The sequence below is a fragment of the Trichosurus vulpecula genome, chromosome 1, assembly GCF_011100635.1.
Source record: "Trichosurus vulpecula isolate mTriVul1 chromosome 1, mTriVul1.pri, whole genome shotgun sequence".
NCBI classification, from domain to species: Eukaryota; Metazoa; Chordata; class Mammalia; order Diprotodontia; family Phalangeridae; genus Trichosurus; species Trichosurus vulpecula.
In genome coordinates, this window is record NC_050573.1 from 290869582 (window position 1) to 290888757 (window position 19176).

General features: G+C 37.0%; 1 protein-coding gene across 1 annotated transcript; it reads left to right on the forward strand.

Annotated features, from left to right (window-relative positions):
• Nucleotides 1-1411: 1411 nt before the first annotated feature.
• Nucleotides 1412-18374, forward strand: LY96 (lymphocyte antigen 96). Its single transcript, XM_036741235.1, has 5 exons — nucleotides 1412-1590; nucleotides 6410-6499; nucleotides 8021-8152; nucleotides 15824-15876; nucleotides 18285-18374. Exons 1-5 carry the CDS (start codon nucleotides 1479-1481, stop codon nucleotides 18369-18371), a joined length of 474 nt encoding a protein of 157 aa, XP_036597130.1. The 5' UTR covers nucleotides 1412-1478; the 3' UTR covers nucleotides 18372-18374.
• Nucleotides 18375-19176: the final 802 nt, after the last annotated feature.

Sequence of the window (19176 nt, forward strand, 5' to 3'; positions counted from 1 at the left end):
CCATTCTTGTAATTCATACACTCTAGGTTTTATGTCTTTCTATTTTCTATGTGTATAATTAAAACAATGTAAACCTGTGCATACCTGAACAGTAAAATTGATCTTTAAAAAGTTCACCTGCATGTTTCTCTTTTGACACTTTCCAGTTAATTCCCATCTTATACATGTGTATGTATGTGTGTATGTAGGGTAGAAGGTGGGGAGTGCTTGCTCCAAACCTGTGATATGACAATGATATAGGGAAGTCATTTTAAATTTGTAGTCTTGGAAAGTTGCCTGGGGAGCTTTCTCCCAGACAGAAAGCTGAGAGTTTAAGTGGCTCTTCCATGGTCCCACACTAGTACATGTTAAAGTGAATGTCCAAGGCAGGAGTTGAACCCAGGCCTTTCCTATTTCAAGGCCATCCCTCTATTCACTATGTCAAACTGCCTATTAGGTTCTGTTTACATATCTTTATTTTTTCTGTTGGCTTCTTGAGAACTTTTTCATCTAAATACTTATTTTAAGTAGCTGATTTCTTGAAAAGATAGCTAAGGGTTTTTTTTTTTCCTTGCTTTCTTTCTAAAACTAAAAAAAGGATTTTGGCATTCAAAAGTCACAATTACTTCATTATTAGGGCTCAGAAAGAGTGTTTAACCCAATTTGCTGTGTCTTGAATGCTTTCTCAAACCTGAAGGTGGGCACAAGAAACAGAGCCAGGCTTTCTCATAAGTACCTAGCTAGATATGTTGTCTATCCTCAGCAGATAAAACCACATTGAAGGAGAATGAATTGTTCTCCGAGTTCTCTGGCAACTGTCCAAGGTCATAGGATTTAGAGCTGGAAGAAACCTTAAAGATCGTCTGGTGATTCTACTCCATCTCCCTTATAAGATGAAATAACTGAGGACTAGAGAGGTAAAACAAATTGTCCAAGAAATAAAGAGAAATTAAAACTATCATTGCCTGTCTAATGTAATTGACAGTTCACAGAGCAGGTCCTATGGGTGAAATGAGGGAGTGGGAACAGTCTCTTTAAAGCAAATTGCCCAATTCTTACCTCACCCAGTTTCTCTCTTCTACGTAATTTCTACATATAGTTGTGACTGCTAATTTTTTCTGGTAATGGGAAAGATTTTTCTTTCTTTTTTAAAGCTCAGATCACTATTATTTTTGACATTCAGTTTCATTAGATGTAGCGAACTGTTGTTAGGTATTTTGCACATTCAATGTTAAATGGCTGTTCTTTGTAAATATAAAGATGATAAGAGCAAATATGTAGGCATTTATTTCCTCCCCTCTCATCTTACAGGAATTGCTTACTGGAAGGCAGTACAAATACTGAAAATCAGAAAAACAGGAAATAAAACTGAATAGGAAGCCAGAAATCATGTGACTGATGACTAAGTCAAACTTTTTCTTCTTACGGACAGGGAAGAGTAAGATACTAATTTACTGCTCTCTTATTTTCATTCTGAAAGCTTTAAAAGATACCTAATTATGCTTCAGATTGTGTTCTTCTCTACCCTGTTAGTTTTCATATTCATTGAATCAGTGAAAAATACATGGATCTGCAACTCCCTAGAGGCAGAGGTGACATATTCTTCCTGTGGTAAGTGTATTGCAAACTTCACCCTATCAATCGTTTTGAAGGTGAGTTTTCACAAGAACAATATTTAGACACTTGCAGGGTGAGAGATGGCAAATGCTTTGGTTATTGCTACTGGAGAAAAGAACTGCCTGCTCATTATACCAGCAGCCCCTAATCCTGGCTTTAAGGAAGTGCCTGTTCTTTACATGAGACTTATTTTTCCAACTTGTGTTATATTTGACCTTAAATAATAATTCTCTCCCCCACAACCTTCAGTGGTCAACTTACCATATCTTGAGCTCAGTTTAAGATTCCATCCCATCCTATAATAATTGCCTGCTGTTGTTTTCCACCATCCCTCCCCAACTGATAGGCTTCTATGTTCCCTAGCATCATTGACACGGTGGAAACATGGCTAGCTCTCCACCAGTCTTGATTTCTGAGCTGGACTAGGGTTTCTAGAGGCTCTATGAACCTTCTCACAATCCCTAATTTGGTTATTCTCCTGGTTTTTTGCCCTCCCTATTTTAGGAGGATGGAGAAAAGAATTTCAGTGTTTTATAGATAAACAACAAACTGTTGACAAATTCTCCTCTCCAACCATGGCAACTACCCTGACAGGCCACTTTCTCCTGACCCTGAAGGTGACACTTGACACTTCTAGGGATGGGACTTCCTGAGGCAACTCATTCATTTTATTTGTTGATAGCTCTAAATTGTGAGGAAAATTTTCCTTACATTGAGTTGAAATATACTTCCTATAATTTTCACCCACTGGTTCTAGTTCTGCCCCAAATAGACAAATAGAACAAGCCTGGTTCTCCTTCCTTATGGCAAATATTCAAATATTTGAACACAGGCAACTCTTTAAGACTGTGAGTTGCAAAGAAGGTACTGACCTACATTGTTAGAGGGTGTTTTCTCAGGAATTCCCTAATCCATGAAATCACTGGTCCATTCCTTATCCCTATTCATATTCACATCTTTCCCAAGTCTTCTTTTTTCTAGGTTAAATGTCTCCAGTACCTTCAGTTGACCCTTTTCCTTTGGCCTGGTTTCAAATCCCTTCACTGTCCCGACTAACCCTGCTCTGCACATGCTCCGGCTTGCCTGTTATAAAACCTGATGTCCAAAACCAGATAAAATGCCCCAGATGTTCTGCCTAGGCCAAAATATAGACTATTATCTCTTTGGCTCTGGGCTCTATGCTTCTATAACTGCAGCCTAGGATTTCATTAGCTTGTTTGGCTGCTGACTCTTAGAATCGTAAAATCCGGAGATGAAAGTGATGTTGACATCAAGGCAGCTGGGTTTTGCTGCCTCATTCTTGGAAATGGTTTGGGGGAGGGGACTGGGAAGGCAAAGAGTAGGATAGAGTGCTGGACCTGGGATCAGGAAAACCTGAATTCAGACCCGACCTCCGACGTGTACTGACTCATGACCCTCTGTGCCTCAGTTTCTTCACTTGCAAAATGGGAATAATAACAGCACTTACCTAAGGGTGGTTGTGAGGTTCAAAAAAGGTAACACATCCAAAGTGTTTTGTAAACCTTGAAGCACAATATAAATGGTAGCTATTACTATTATCATTACCATCTTAAAGATCATTTAGTTCAAACCCTTCTTTTTATAGCTGAGGAAAATGAGGTCCAGAAACGTGAAGCTTACAGTTACAACAAGTAAAGAGCAGAACTGATGTTTGAATCCAGGACCTCTGGAACAGAATACACTAAAATTTATAGTTATTTTTACTATGACCTGCTTTCTGGCCACATATTCTCTCTTGTATATGCAGCATATAAGACTTTCACAGAAATAAAGAATTTGAAGGACCCCAGAGGCCATTTCGTACAACTTGTACATGAAATAAGTCTCTACCACATACTCACTAATACAAGATGAGACAATTTTTGCTTGAAAAACTCTAGTAAGGGGGATTAGGTAAATAGCTTTCCCTAGATCACTTCCTGAAGCAGACCATTAGATAGTTCCAATTGTTAGGAAATTTTTCCTTGTATTAGGTATGGACCTGTTTACATCTTATCCTCAAGGCGATGAGTTGTCCCATTCTACTCTACTGTTTTATTAATCACCCCCTTTTTTAATCCCTCCTCCCTCCCACACTCTAGAGAAATAGACGCTTAGTATGACTAAGGAGAACAAAAGGAGACATCATTGAAGGTCTTTATCCATGGATGTCAAGATATCTCTCTAAAATCTAGATGTACTATGTCTGTTTATAGCAATGTTCAATCAACCTGGACAATAAGTGATTATGACAAACTGATAGCAGAATCTACATTTCATAAAATTAACTAGGAAGATGCTATTCATTTTCTCTATTTTACAAAGGAGTAAATGGGACTAGAGAATTATATGAATTATCCACCCAAGATTATCCAGCAATTTCAGGCCAAGCCTGAAACCCAGTTTTTTTGGCTCTAAGTGGTTGAATTCAGTTCATCCCCTAGATGGAATTTTTAAAGTGTCAAGTGAGTGCTGTTTCTTCTCTCCAATTAAGAAAAGGGTCAAAGTGCAAAGCAGACTATACATCACTGCATTCTTGTCCTTTAGGAGTAGCCTAACCCTGACTCTAACTTGTGTTGGCTCCATAAGCAAAAGAAACTTAAGGTCCTTATGCAAGTAGGCAAATTTGACTTTATGGTATTACTGAGAGAGGGTAGAATAAAAGACCATACATGGATTATGGTTCCTTATGGGTATATCTTATTCAAAAGAAATAGGATAGGTAAAGAGAAGGAACTTACCATGTATATTAAAAAGATTATGTGAGGAAATTCAGGAAAAAGAAGGATATACTGTAGCGATCGCTTGAGTAAAGACAAATAGAAGGAAAAACAAAAGTGATTTTTGTCATTAGAATATACTACAGATCATGTGAAGGACTGACAAGTGGATATTGTATTTTCAGTCTGATTTTCATTAACAGAGAGGACTTGGTTATTGGAGGAAGAAGTGATGAGAACTGTAGGTGGGGAAGGGGAGAAATGATAGAGAATAGATTGGGAGTAGAAATTGGGTATGGGGACTAGGGAGAGGTAACCAAAAAAAAAAAAAAGGAAAAAGAATGGAAAACCATAAAGCATTTTAAAAATGCCCAGAATAATATACTCAGGTTTTTCTTTAAATCATATAAATCTCTCACTTTTTTTTTTCCAAGGAAAAAGACAAAGTTTACTAAGGGTTTGCCATATTGGGTTGTCTTAAGAAATCCTACCCTTTGTGATGCTTGTTTTCACAAGTGGGCCAGATTCAATCTGAGCTAGATTGAATCTGAGTGCCTTCATGGAGGCAAGATGGATCATATATACACAAAGATTATGGGAGGGATTGAGGGGTAGTCTGGGGTGACTAGAGGAAGGGCTAAATCTCTCACTTTTTAAAATGTATAGAATAAAACAGAAGGAAGTCTAGAAAGAATCAAAGTAGGACAGCTTTGAAAGTTATATTTTTAATTCATTATATGTTTTTTTAAAAAATAAATCAAACTCTATATTATAGAAATCAACAGTGTAAGGAAAAATCATCTTTTTCCATTCTACTATGTATATGGTGAAGTCCATTTTATTTGGTATTTGTAAAATCAGAAAAAAATTTGATAAAAAAAAAGGAAGTAAATGTTTAAAACAAAGGAAGGTAAACAGACTTTCTCCTTGTCCAGAGAGGTTTCAAGCTTCCACAAAGCCTTTTAGCCCAAAAAGAGAAAGGAGGATTGGTCTAGTACGGATTTCCGCAGCAGTATCTGTTCTAATATTTCTCTGTGTCCAAATGGCCCCCAAAACCTTGTTCTCAGAATTTTCTGGCTTCTCTCTTTGTGGACCCTGAACTTTTGTTCTCTCAGTTACACAATGCTTCTCATGGTCTCCCCATTTCAAGTTCTGTGTGCCTTCTATCTAACACTTCATGTTATTCTTTAGCCTATAATATTGCTTCCCATTTAATTTACTCAAGGGACTTGTTTGCTTTTCATAAAAGGATCACCTCATAAAGGGCTCCAATTTTATAGTTAATTTAACACTGAGTTATTGGTCCTTTCCCCCTCATTAGATACTTGGTTTCCTGGAGCTATTCCTTTCATGTGTATTAATTTTATCTGATTTAACAGTATTTTTATAGGAGAAGTAATGATAAAAATAATTTTAAATGTATGCTTTTCATGTATCTAGTACAAAAGAATAATGAAATGAATAAGATAAATAAGATAAAAAATAACAATGGTTATTTATTTGAATAGATCGATTCCACATGGAGTAGTCATTGAAAAATCCATTTAGGTTTGGTTTCCTTTAAAAGATGGGAAACAGAGCCACTTATTTATTCAGTCATCCATCCATCATCTATCCTTTCATCCATCCATCCATCCATCCAACCAGCATTTGTTACTTATCTGTTTAGTTGACAGTATACTTCCATTTAGGACCAGGAAGTACAGAACTGAAATAGATTCTGGGGAGTGTGGAAAGGAGTAGGTCAGGGGTGGTGAATCTGTGGCCTTAAGGCCACATGTGGTCTTCTAGGTGAGGTCTTAAGTGAGGATTCAGTCAAAAGGCCACACTTAAGGACCTAGAAGACCACACCTGGCCTTAAGGCCCAAGGTTCCCCACCCCTGGAGTTGATAAAAATAAAAGTCCAACTCTGGAGTAAATCATGTCATGAATAAAATTTTTCAAATCATCCTTAACTGTCTCCAAACTCCTCTCATAGTGAAGTTTTCAACTTAAAGACTTGTGGGGTGAGTGTCTGGGTAAGTCTGGGAACTTGAAAAGTTGTACTAATGAGATATATGATAATCTGCTGGCATTGTCTTTATTCCATTTAGATGGCAAGAAGCCCATTCCAACAATAAATATTAGACCCTGTTTAAGTTGGCAAAAGACTAGAGGAAATTTGTCTTTGTACTATGTGCCACGTAAGTTCACCTGTTATGTTGTCTTTGAGTCAAAAAGGTAAAAGAAACATCCTTGATGATGCTTATAGTTCAAATTGTGCCATTAAAATATTTTATAGATTTGACACGTACTTAATTTCCACTCTATTTAAGTGTAAATGACTAGTTTAAAAGTGAGCCGAATGTAATAGCAAGAATGAAAACTACTTATTTTTTAATTAATTTATTTTTAGTTTTCAACATTCACTTCTATAAACTTTTGAGTTTTAAATTTTCTCTACCTCTCTTCCCTCCTCCTTCCCCAAGACAGTGTGCAATCTAATATAGGATCTACATATACATTCATATTAAACATATTTTCACATAGTCATATTGTAAAGGAGAATCAGAACCAATGGGAGGAACCATAAGAAAGAAGAAACAAAACAAAACAAAAAAGAGAGAAAATAGTATGCTTCGATCTACGTTCAGATGTCATAGTTCTTTCTCTGGATGTGGATAGTATTTTCCATCATGAATCTTTTGGAGTTGTCTTAGATGCTTGTATTGCTGAGAAGAGCTAAATTGATTAAAGTTAGTCATTGCATAATGTGGCTGTAACTGTGTGCAATGGAAAACAATTCATTTTGAAATCTATAGTCTCATAAGATCTTATAGTTAGTAAGGGGCCCCAAAGATCCAATTTCTTCTTACATTTTTGAATCCCTTCTTCAATTCAATTCATTTTAATTCAATTTGATTCCACTCATTTAACAAACATTTATTAGATGCTACTGTGTTGTAAAGCATTGTGCTAGGTACTTGAGTAAAATGGAAAACAATCCCTTCCCTCAAGGAGTATATATTCTATTACGGATGAATGTAATGTATAAGAAGATAAGTAAACATACAAAGTAATTTCAAGAGGGAGATCAGGAAAGGCCTTGTATAGGAGATAGCAACTGAAAAGGAAAATAAGGATTCTGAGAAGCAATGGTGAGACGTGTGAGTGAATGAATACCTGTGCAAAAGCATATTAGTAGGAAATTAAATGTTCCAAATGGTAAATAGCTAGCAGGTGAGTTTGTCTGAGACAGGTATGTGTAAGAGAGTGATGTGAAATGTGACTGAAATGCCTGGTGAGGAGCCATATGTGAATAACTTTGAATGGCAGGCTGAGCATTTTGTATTTTATCCTAGACTCAGGATCTTTGAGTAGAGTAGTGACATGGTAAGAAGTGTTTAGGAATATAAACTTGGCAGCTGTGTGGAGGATACTTTAGAGAGAGGAGAGAATGGAAGCAGATTGACCAATTTGGAAGTTATTGCAATGGTCAATCAATCAATCACCAAGCATGATTAATCAGCTTCCATTTGCCAGATACCATGCTAGATATTAATTTTCAAAATAAATTTTTGGATTAAAACCTAGCCAAAGATGTATTTCTTCTTTATTCTTCTCTTTGTCCTGATGTTTTTTCTTCTATTTATAGGTATAGAATGTATATTTTTTCACTTCTAAGCAGTTTGTGATAATAGAATAATAGAAATTTTTTTTTTTAGGGAGAGACCTGAAAGACCTATATTTTAATATTCATGTAGAATTTCAGTCATCTATATTATTACCACAGAGGAAAGAAGTCATATGTCGTGGGAATGATGGTGATTACTCATTCTGCAAAGTTTTAAAGGGAGGTAAGTATTTATTTCATTTTATGAGGCAGCATGGTGTGGGATCTAGAGAGTCAGCTTTGGAGACAGGACAACCTGGATTCAAGTTTTGCTTTTCATATCTACTGATTGAGTGACCCTAGACAAGTCATTCTAACCTTTCTGCACCTTGGGTAGCTCTATAAGACTGTAAATTGGTAAGCAGTTACTGATCTGAACTAGTATAGGTAATTCTTTCCACTGATGAAATCACAGATCTGGACTATCTAGAACTGTATCTATAACATATTTGTATTTATCTATTTATATCTCTACCATTTCCATCTCTATCCTTATCTATATCAACATCATCTGTCTACATAGCTATATCTACATTGATGTCATCTCTGTTTATATCATCTCTCTCTCTCTCTCTCTCTCTCTCTCTCTCTCTCGCTCTCTTTCTCTGAATTTTCTCCCCCAAAGAAATCACAAGTCTGAAAGGTGTGTATGTCTATACATCTGTATGTGTCCATGTGAATACATAAATGTGGTCATGGATCCATCAAAGCATATAGCCCTTAGGAATTAGCAAAACAATATTTTGAAGCACATTTAAATTTTAAGAATGCAATTTTTAAAATATTGAATTCAGACATAGTTACCACTAAAGTGATAAATATAACTCTCAGTATATATTTATACATGTTATATAGTATTTTATATATACACATATGTATAATGTATATATGTGCATATATGCCTCTGTGTGTATGTGCATATATATACACACATATATACATATATATGTTGTTGTTTTTGGTTAGTTGTTTTTTAGACATGTCTAACTCTTTATGACCCCAGTTGGAGTTTTCTCGGCAAAGATATTGGAGTGGTTTGCCGATTCTTTCTCCAGCTCATTTTACAGATGAGGAAACTAAGGCAAACAGGGTTAAGTGACTTTCCCAGGGTCACACAGCTAATAAGTATGTGAGGCTGAATTTGAATTCATGAAGAAGAGTCTTCCTGAATCCAGACCCAGCACTCTATCCATACTACACCATCTATCTGTGTGTGTGTGTGTGTGTGTGTGTGTGTGTACACACACTCACATACACACACCCACATTATTTCCCATTTGGGATACTGCCCCCTATGTGATTGTCCTTCTAAAACTAATGCTCACAAGTCCCCACCAGTGTACTTCTCCTTAAGTTTGTCAGCCAGTATATGCGATTAGCTTTTAGCAAAGGCACTTACTAGAAGGGCGTGATAAGAACAGTAGCTCATTCCATAAAGACAGGGTATAGTAAACACACACTTAGAGTACAGTAATAGTGAGGGAAACACATGGGGAATACATGTGGTTGAAGTTGCTCATTATTTTGGTACTGTTAGACATCAAAGTACATCCTCTCCAGTGAAATCCTTACAAAGCTTCCCCCAAGGCTAAGTGTTTCTTCTGGTTGTCTTCGTCAGCTGGATCCACAGGGTCTGGTCTTCCCTCCAGTTACAATCTTGAGAGAACTAGCTCCATATAGTTCATGAATAGCTTTCTTCTCTCCTGTCAGGGGTCATATTCCTAGATACTGCTTTCAGACTCAAGTGACTGTTTCTCTATAGCTGTGTCATTCTGGAGTGTGGTTCTCTACTCCCTCAAGTTAGCCTCAGATTCTCTGAACTTATTCTATTAATGCTGAATGCTGAATTGGGTTGCTACTTCTGGGCAGGTAGCTCTGCTGTTAGATGACATGGTCAGTGGGTAGAGGAAGGAAAAAAAATTGTCCATTCTCCCTCCTAAGAAGTGAAGAACTTAGTTCTACCTTCATATCTAGCTATCTCTTATACTTTTTGATTCATAGAACCTGCTAAACTTAAGCTATTTCCAGGGCTTAGCTATCTAAAAGCTTGCAAGGGTGTGGTCATTTTTTAAGCCAATGATATTATAGAGGTGTTTATACATAGAAAAAAGTATGAAAGGGTGTTAACACATTAACCTTGTCATCTGTGATTCTGTCAACTGACTTGGTATTAGGGGAACTCCATATATTTATATACATATATATGTATATACATGCATATTTTATATACATATTAGCTCTTTAATTATAAAAAATAAACTCTTTCAAATTTTCCTATACAACATGCTGGATTTTTGGTGGTAGGGGTTGGACTATGTGATACTTTTAAATTTCTTTAGTGAGTAGTTAAAAAATATTTTAAGGGTATTTTTTAACTTTATTGTTGAGACTACTGAAATAGCTATATTTTATCCCAAAATTAAAACAGAAACATTATTACCTTATATTCCTTTTTTCGATTATAGTGTTTTACTCTTGGCATAAACAATAAAAGCAATATACAGTACATAATAATGGCTACCATTTATATAACACTTACTATGTGCCAGACACTTTACAAACAATCTCATTATCTCAACAACCCTGGGAGGTAGGTGCTATTATTATCCTTACTTTATAGTTGAAGAAACTGAGGCAAACAGAGATTAGGTGACTTGCCCAAATTCACACATATAGTAAGTGTCTGTGGTTGCATTTGAACTCAGGTCTTCCTGACTCCAGGCCTCTCTATCCACTCTATTCATGGCACTATGTACCTGCCTAATAAAATATCTATGAAAGAAAGGGTGGTGTAGTTGATAGAGTGCCATCTTTGAAGTCAAGAAGATCTGGGTTCAAGTTTTCCTCTGTCACATACTATCAGTGTGGCCCTTGGTTAGTCACTTAACCTCTCTGTGCTACAAATAGGCCTCAAAGACTGTCCTCTGTGGAAGTGATAGGGAGCTACCAGAATTTATTGAGTGAGTGTGACCTATGCTTAAGGAAAATCACTTTGGCTGCTGAGTGGAGGATGAATAGGGAGACAGTTGAAGAAAGGAGACTCAATTAAGAAGCTATTGAAATATTCCAGGAGAATGGTGATGAAGGCCTGAACACCTGGGTGGTTGCTGTGTGAGTGGAGAGAAGGGACTGATATGCAAGATAGTTATAGTAAATGAATCACCAAGATGCTAACACACACACACACACACACACACACACACACACACGGAACCCACATACTTAATTGAAGATTATTCTCTGCTCTATTTTTTAAAAATTAAATTTTAATTTTTTCAATCAGCAACAATCTATCTTCTCTTCCTCCTACGTCCTCCTCCCTCCCAACCAAAACTCTGTTACTTTTTACTCTGTTGCTGTTTACTCTGTTAAGTCTGTTATTTTTTGAAGTATTTATTTTAACAAAAATATTTAAACACTCTTCAAAGACACAAAGATTTAAAAATATTTCCACCACCCTTCCTCCCAAGATTCATATGAAAATTAAACAGAACACAAGAAAGGAGAAAAGATACATTATTAAAAAAGGAGAACTGAAGCAAATTCCGTTTATGGGCTTATTGTATTCATTCTACTTCAGAACTCTCTTTCTGGTTCTTGAATGAGTTTGAGATCCCTCCAATATATTTCAGAAGTGAGATTCCCATATCTTCAGCACCTGATTCTGTGCTTTATTCTACCTCTTTCTTTTGCTTCTTTTGTCTTATTTTTGTTGGCAAATCTCCATTTTCAAGATACCCAAGTCCAGTTTGCTATCATCCTTATTTCCAGAAGCCTTTAGCCCTTTCAAAAGATTTTCTTGTAAACTCTGATAATGAGTTTTTTCTGTGTAGCCTAATAATTTTATTTCTTTCATGAACTTAGCAATTTCATCTGGCTTATTTTTCTGAAGAAAACACTTGTCCATCAAGCTTCAATATTTTCTTGGTAGCTAATTTTGGAATCTCTGATGTAGTTAGGATCTTTCAAATTATCCTTCCAAGGCAGATGGCCACTGAGCCACTGGATCTTGTACTAACCTATTATTTCCAAGTCACCCATCTTGATGGTACCACACTCTTATGTGCATCAGTACTTGTATCCTCAATAGTTCCATCATGACACCTTTTAGGGTCTTCTTTGTATTCTTTATGAACTCCTTCTGAACAATATTGGTAATTGAGGCCATAATCTACTAAATATACCTGGTCAGGATTCTTATAGCTCAGAGGAAGATTTGAGGCCTCGATATCTCCATATACGTATTCATGCTCGTAGATATATTCCAGAATATCCAGTATATATAGTCAAACAAATCAGATTTCTGCATTGGTCACATCAAAAGGGCCTACATATGTCTCATTCTGTATACTGAGTCTTTCATCTCTGTGTCAGGAGGAACTCATGGGAAATGCTGGATCTGGAGTTAAGAAAATCTGAGTTCAAACCCAGTCTCAGACATTTACCAGCTGTGTGATTCTAAGCAAGTCACTTACCCCCTTTCTACCTCAGTTTTCTCATCAGTAAAATGAAGATAGTAATAGCACCTACCTACCAGATTATTGTGAAGATCAAATGAGAAAATAAAGTGTTTTGTAAACTTTAAAGAAATATTGCTTTCGGGTCTAGGGAGATGAGGACTTTATGGAAGTTTTTATCTTCCATCTGTCTGCATTTGCACAAGGTGTCCCCCATGTCTGAAATGCCCTCCCTCCTTCCCTACACCTCTTAGAATCCCTGCCTTCAAGTCTCAGATCGAATGCCTCCTTCTACAAATGTGCATCTTCTCTTGCAAGGAGTATCTTCTACATATCTTTTTATGTACACATTGTTTCCCCCTTTAGAAGGTAAGCATCTTGAGGGCAGGAACGGTTTCCCCCCTACTTCGTTCTTTGTATTCCTAGGGCTTAGTAAAATGCTTTGCAAAAAATCGTAAGTGCTTAATAAATGCTTTGCTGATTGTTTGGTTGGCTCATGGAAAAGGTGGTGCCTAATTTGGATGTTGAAGGAAGAGAAGAATTTTAGTAAATGCAGGAGGAGGAAGAAGGGAGCAACCTGAGAATGTCCAGAGGTGAGAGAAGGCAGCATGAGATCAGGGAACAAAGAGCCTGTGCTCCTGCTTACGTGGACAATGAGGAGCCAGTTGTTGGGTTCAAGAGCAACGTGGTCTGATCTATGCATTAGCAAATTTATCTTGTCCATTAGACAAATTCTTTTTGCAGCTCCGAGATGGATGGATTGGAGACGAGGAGATTGTGGAGGTGGAGAAATCAGTAAGGAGATTATTACAATAGTCCAAGCAGGAGGTAATGAGGATCAAATTAGAAATGGTAGATGTGTGAGATAGCAAATAAAGGATAAGAAAGAGGGAAAAATCAAAGGTGATTCTAAAGGTTTGAACCTGGGTACTTGGGAAGATGATGGTGCCATCAATAAAAATAAATATGTCAAGCAAACAGTTGGGTTTCAGGTCTGGAACTTAGTGGCAATGTCTGGACAGAGAGCTCTGGAAGTCATCTGCACAGAGGTACTAATTGAAGCCATGGGAATAGATAAGATTGCCAGGAGAGAAGATTGTAGAGAGATAAAAAAAGGAGGGCTGAAGATAAAACGTGGAAGGATTCCCCACACTTAGAAAATGGAGGAGGAAGACAAAGCAGTGAAGGAGACCGAAAAGGTGAAGTCAGACAGATAGGAGGAAGTATCAAAGATGGAATGTTCAAGGATGCATGCTGTAGAAAGGTCAAAAAGAACAAGAAGTGAGGAAAAATCTTTCGTTTTGACAATTGAGGGAACTGGAGACCTGAGAGAGCTTCTGCAGGGATAGAAGCCAGCTTGCAGGAAATTGAGAAGTGACTAGGTATACTGTTAATGGAATAGGAAGGTCTTCCCTGTCAATTAATAGGCTAATGTGACCACATGTGTTTAATCACTGCTGCTTTAAAACTCCAGCTCATATCTATGATGCATCCTGAGTCACATGGAGCCCACTGGGGGAGGAACTTGCTTAAAGGGAAAGTTTGCTTAGAGGAGGCTTGCTTATAGGAAGGTTTTCACACTTTTTGGTAATTAGGCACTGAAACACATTGGTTCTTCTGGCTGTAAATATATTCTGAGGTTAGCATTTTGCTTCAGGGCCCAGTCACTGGAAGAATGTTCGTGTGATTTGGCCAGAGGAGACTCTGGGTAGCCATTAAGGAGTCCCCTGGCTTTGAAAGTCCATATATTGGTGTTTTCCTCTCTGGTGACTATGTATGTATTGCTTTGGTCAGACAGAAGCCCTATCTGTTGATCTTTGTGCTAATTTCTTAGGCAGTTGGAAGACCTGTCTGTTGATCTGTGCTATTTTCTCTGCTTATAATTTCTCTGCTTGTTTTTCCTTGGAGTTCAGGGTGCTGACCTTTTGCCTGAACTAAGTGAATGATATATATGTTTAATTAAAGTAAGATTGTTGACCCCTTTAAAAGCAGATCAAAGAACCTGTGCTAGCAGGCCATCCTGGGTATGCTAGGGTGCTTGCTGCTACACTAAGTTACAAAGGAAGTGCAGGCATTTAGCAAAGTTTAGCAGTGATGAGAACATGAATCAATTTTAGTCCTTTGTGTCCAGATCGTAAAATTTCCTTTGGCTGACAATTGTGAATTCTGCTCAAACTTGACTCAAGTGTGGCTAAAAACCTGGGAAACTTATTGAAGGTTAGAGATATATTACAGAGGCACGATTTGGAAGAAAGGATTTGAGGTGCAGGGCTAGAGTTTCCTATCAGCTCTGGGGTGAAGTGGAGAGAGTACTGGACCTGAAGTCAAGATTTTAGGAAGACTCTCTAACTCAGTTTTTCTTTTCTGTAAAATGGGGTTAATCACAGCTCTTACTTTTGGAGGGTTTTTTTTTTTTGCGGATAAAAATAAGACAATATTTGTAAAGTACATTATAAACCTTAAAGTGCTATATGCAAATGTTAGCTGTTATAATTAGCAATGACATCTAGCTTTTTTGTTCTTGCTTTGACCCAACTATTCATTGGCAAGGGAGGCACAGTGGGTATTGTTGGATAAGGGAAAACCATGGTGGCTCAGACCTACACACTCTCATCTTTGGCAGAATCTCCTCATTCACCTAGTGGCTTTTGATGGTATGGGATCCCCATAAAGGATTAGATGGAAATTATCAGGAATTTCTAACCCTAAGTCAGATATTTTTCCTGGGACAATGGACTCTTGTTCAGGCATAGACACAGGGAATCCAACAATTATACTAAATTAGAATCTAGAGGCCCTAATTAGCTAACTGGCTGGCTGTTGTGTTCTGAAACTGCTTGGCCCTGGAAGCTAAGTCTCTGGGAACTAATAGACCATTCTCCTTAAGGAAAGGCTATTTTTCCTTGGCTTGATGACAAACTAAAAGAGCAGCTTAGCAAGTGGACTCTAAACTAAAAGAGGGATGGCAGAGCCTAGCCCTCCTCTTACAAGGAAAGAGAGAGCCCCTCAACTGAGGACTCCATCTGAAGCCAAATAGGTAGCAGCAGTGAGAATAACCTAGGAGAGAAAGACAAATAACAGCAGAGATGCCAACCAGTGGGAAGCAGCAGAGACAAGACCTGTTACCCAGATGCAGACCTGGCAGAGAACAACTTGATGACACCACCAGAAAACACTGACAGCCCTGCAGAATCAAAAGTATGAGTTTGTTGCCTTTTCATTTATGGGCCCTGGTCATAAATGCTCCCTATGTGTGCACATCCAATTTTGCCTATGCTGGGCTCTGCTTAAGATTACAGTCTAAAAGATATAAAACCCATGAGATCAGTTTACTTTTCTCCTAGGGGAAAAAAAAAAACCATGTTGTTTATTAATAAAAAATGCTTTTTGTTTTGTAGAGACCATCAATACAACAGTGCCCTTTTCCTTCTCATTCCTAAACTTTCCTAAGGTATTTTTCAAAATAAATTTCATTATTTCTTAGTCTACTGAAATAATCTGTTAAAAATGTAAAAGAATTAATTTTGCTCTCCAAAAATGGCCACTAAAGATTAATGTGAAAAATTAGCTTGTGGTAGTGTTATTAGCTAGATAGGAAGTATGGTGTGATGCAATAGTATCAAACCATTTGTGAGGCTCCTTGTGGGCCACATATTGACTTAGAAAACCACATATTAACATTATCTGTATTCTGTTGTATTTTTCATTTTTATTTTTTGGTTAATATTTCTTAATTATATTTTAATCTGGTTTGGGTCTCATTCCAGAGTGACATGAGTATGACATTTCTGATATAGTAGATGGAATGATGGAATTAGAGTCAGCATCAACAGAGTTCAAATCAGGCATTGTCTATAAACAATCTTTACTTAACCTTTTGAGACTCAGGATCACACCAGTTTAAGATTGACAATTAGGGAGTTTCTCTTTTGAAAGAGTACAGACAGGTATTTCTTCTTTCTGGAAGATGGAGGGAGAAGATAATGCATAGAAAATTCTTTTATGATGTATTTTTTCTTCCAACTTATTTGACTAAAAATGATTCAGGCATACATTGGAATCATACTTTATATCCAATTATTTTGGGATCAAAAAAAAAGAAAGTCCATTTTATGTAACTTTCTATGGCACCTGAAGTGATCCTGAATGTATTTTTCATTGCTTAGTCTGATGAAAAAGCACAGCATTTTTTTACCAAGGTAAATATAATTTGTGTGTGTGTGTGCGCGCGTGCATGTGTGAATGTATATGAAAGATTTTATCAGACATAGACTGTGAGGCTTACACCTCTAGGGAGAGAAATATACAACCTTAATGAATTCTGTAAATGTGGATGCTTATATATATATGTTTAGTGTATAACTTCATACATTTCTTGTTTTAAGTTGCTTTTCTCTATGAAGAATGGAAGTTTTCTTAAGTTTCTGGCCCTTAATCATAAATAATTCCTAATGTTTTGAAATTCCAAAGAATTAACAAAAAGAAAATGATAAAAAATATATGTTTACAGCTTCCCATTTCCCACATTATTCAATTATAACAGCCTTGGGGTAGAGGTCCCTTGCAGTTGCAACCAGGGGTGGGGAACCTGTGGCCTCAAGGCCACATGTGGCCTTCTAGATCCTTAGATGTGGCCTTTTGACTGAGTCCAAGTTTTACAGAACAAATCCTTTTATTAAGGGAATTTGTTCTATGAAGTTTAGATTCAGTCAAAGGGCTGCACTTGAGGACCTACAGGGCCACATGTGGTCTCGAAGCTGCATATTCCCCACTCCTGAGTCTAACCCATGCCACTGGAGAAAATTCCTGGACCTTGAGTCCCTAGCTGCAGCCAAGAAAGAGGCAAGGGTATAATCTCTTGGCCCTACCCTGACAAGAAGAACCGAAAATCTGAGTGATAGGAATTCTTGAACCCTAGCCTTCCGGTGTTGTGTTCAGAGCTCCTGAAATCCACCCAGTGTTGTGGGTTGGTGATCGCCTCAAGAGGTGGTCTTTTGGATCTTGTTGAGTTCCTGGAGAAATAAAGGACTCAGTCATATAGAAAAGACAAAGGAGAATTCCTGGGTACTGTGATACTCTTGGGGAGAAGAGCATCATGCACGTGTCCCTGGAATTAAAAGAGCAGCAAGGGAGTGTCATGATATGCTAGAACAAGTGATCTTGACTTTGCCCTACTCTATTTCAGTTATTTGGATGGTGTAGGAACTCTCCTCTTCATTTCCAGATACATGGCTGAGAGCACATGCAACTAAAGTGTGTTCTTGCCCCAAGGCTGACATTAGAATCTTCTAGTGTGAGGTGGGGGGAAAGGGGAAGCAGACAGCTATGTATGTGCACTGCCTCCCTCCCCCCCTCCCCCACTGGTGGACTTTAGCTCTTTGGCTCTGTGATCTATGTTCAACTCTCTCAAGATCTCTCTGAAAAGGCAGAAAGGGCCAACTCAACAACCAACCAACGCTCCCATTTTGGGAGAATTATTGGATATTTCCCAGTTACTGGTATTACTGGGTATATCCCAATAGAGATCTCCTAATTCTTTCAGTGAGGTTATCAGTGGGTATGGCCACATTCTCCTTAGGAAGAAAAAGAGCAAAACCCCAGAAAAAGGTTTGCTGAGTTGTAGTGTCATCAAGCTGATCAATTACCTATGTTTATTTCCAAATAAAATTTATGATCACTGAATGCAAAGATATAGTTTCAGTGTTTTAGGAATTGAGAAAATTATAATTAACTCAGAATTGAAATGGTTTACTCTTAGTCTTTTTAAAAAAATGAAACATTTGGAGAATGAAATTTTTTTTAGAAAAAAGTATGTGTATCAAGTACTGTATTAATCATATTCTGCATTCTTTGTTTTAGGGATTCTATATTTTTATTGCAGAAGCCTTCTCTGGTGGTATGGAAGATTCACTGTTTTGTTGTAATATTACACTCAAACTCAAATAATAATTTTATTCAAAAAATAAATTGATTTTAGAAAAATGAAATGATTTTTCAATCAACAAACATTTATTGAGTAGCAGATACTGTAAGGGATATAAAAACAGTATATGACATGCCACAGCAGGGAAAAGATGAACAAATATAAAACATTTGGGAGAATAATATGAGATAGCACGTAATTAAGGAATAGATTATACAAATTCTATCTGCAAATGTTATATTTGTTCAGAAAAGGAAGGGATCAACATTTTTAGATTAGATGGGGAAGGCTTAATAGATAAGGTAGGACTTGGGCTTTCAAGGATGGGGAGAATTTGGATAAACAGAGTGGAAGGAAGAAGGACATTCTGAGAGAAGGGAACAGTATGAACAAAAATGGGAATGAACATGGTGTATCATTTCCAAGTTTCAAGATTATAGAAGTATAGATTTAGAACTAAAAGAGAAATTAGAGGTCATCTAGTCTAATCCTTTAAATTTACAGATGAGGGAACAAAAGTCCAGGGGAATGAAACGTGTTGTCTAATGATAATTTTGTGACTAAGATAGAACATGTATATACACATATGTATATAACATACACACATATATTTGCATGTATATATACATGCATATATATATAGGTATATGTGAATATGCATGCACATATATACAGACATACAAATAATCTATATATAATCTATAACTGCTTACATATATTATTGACTTCAGTCACCCAATCATTCTTAGACAATACATTTCATTTTGCATATATTTAGTATATATATTTCATTATATATGTACACTAAGGTGTCTCTCCATATATTTC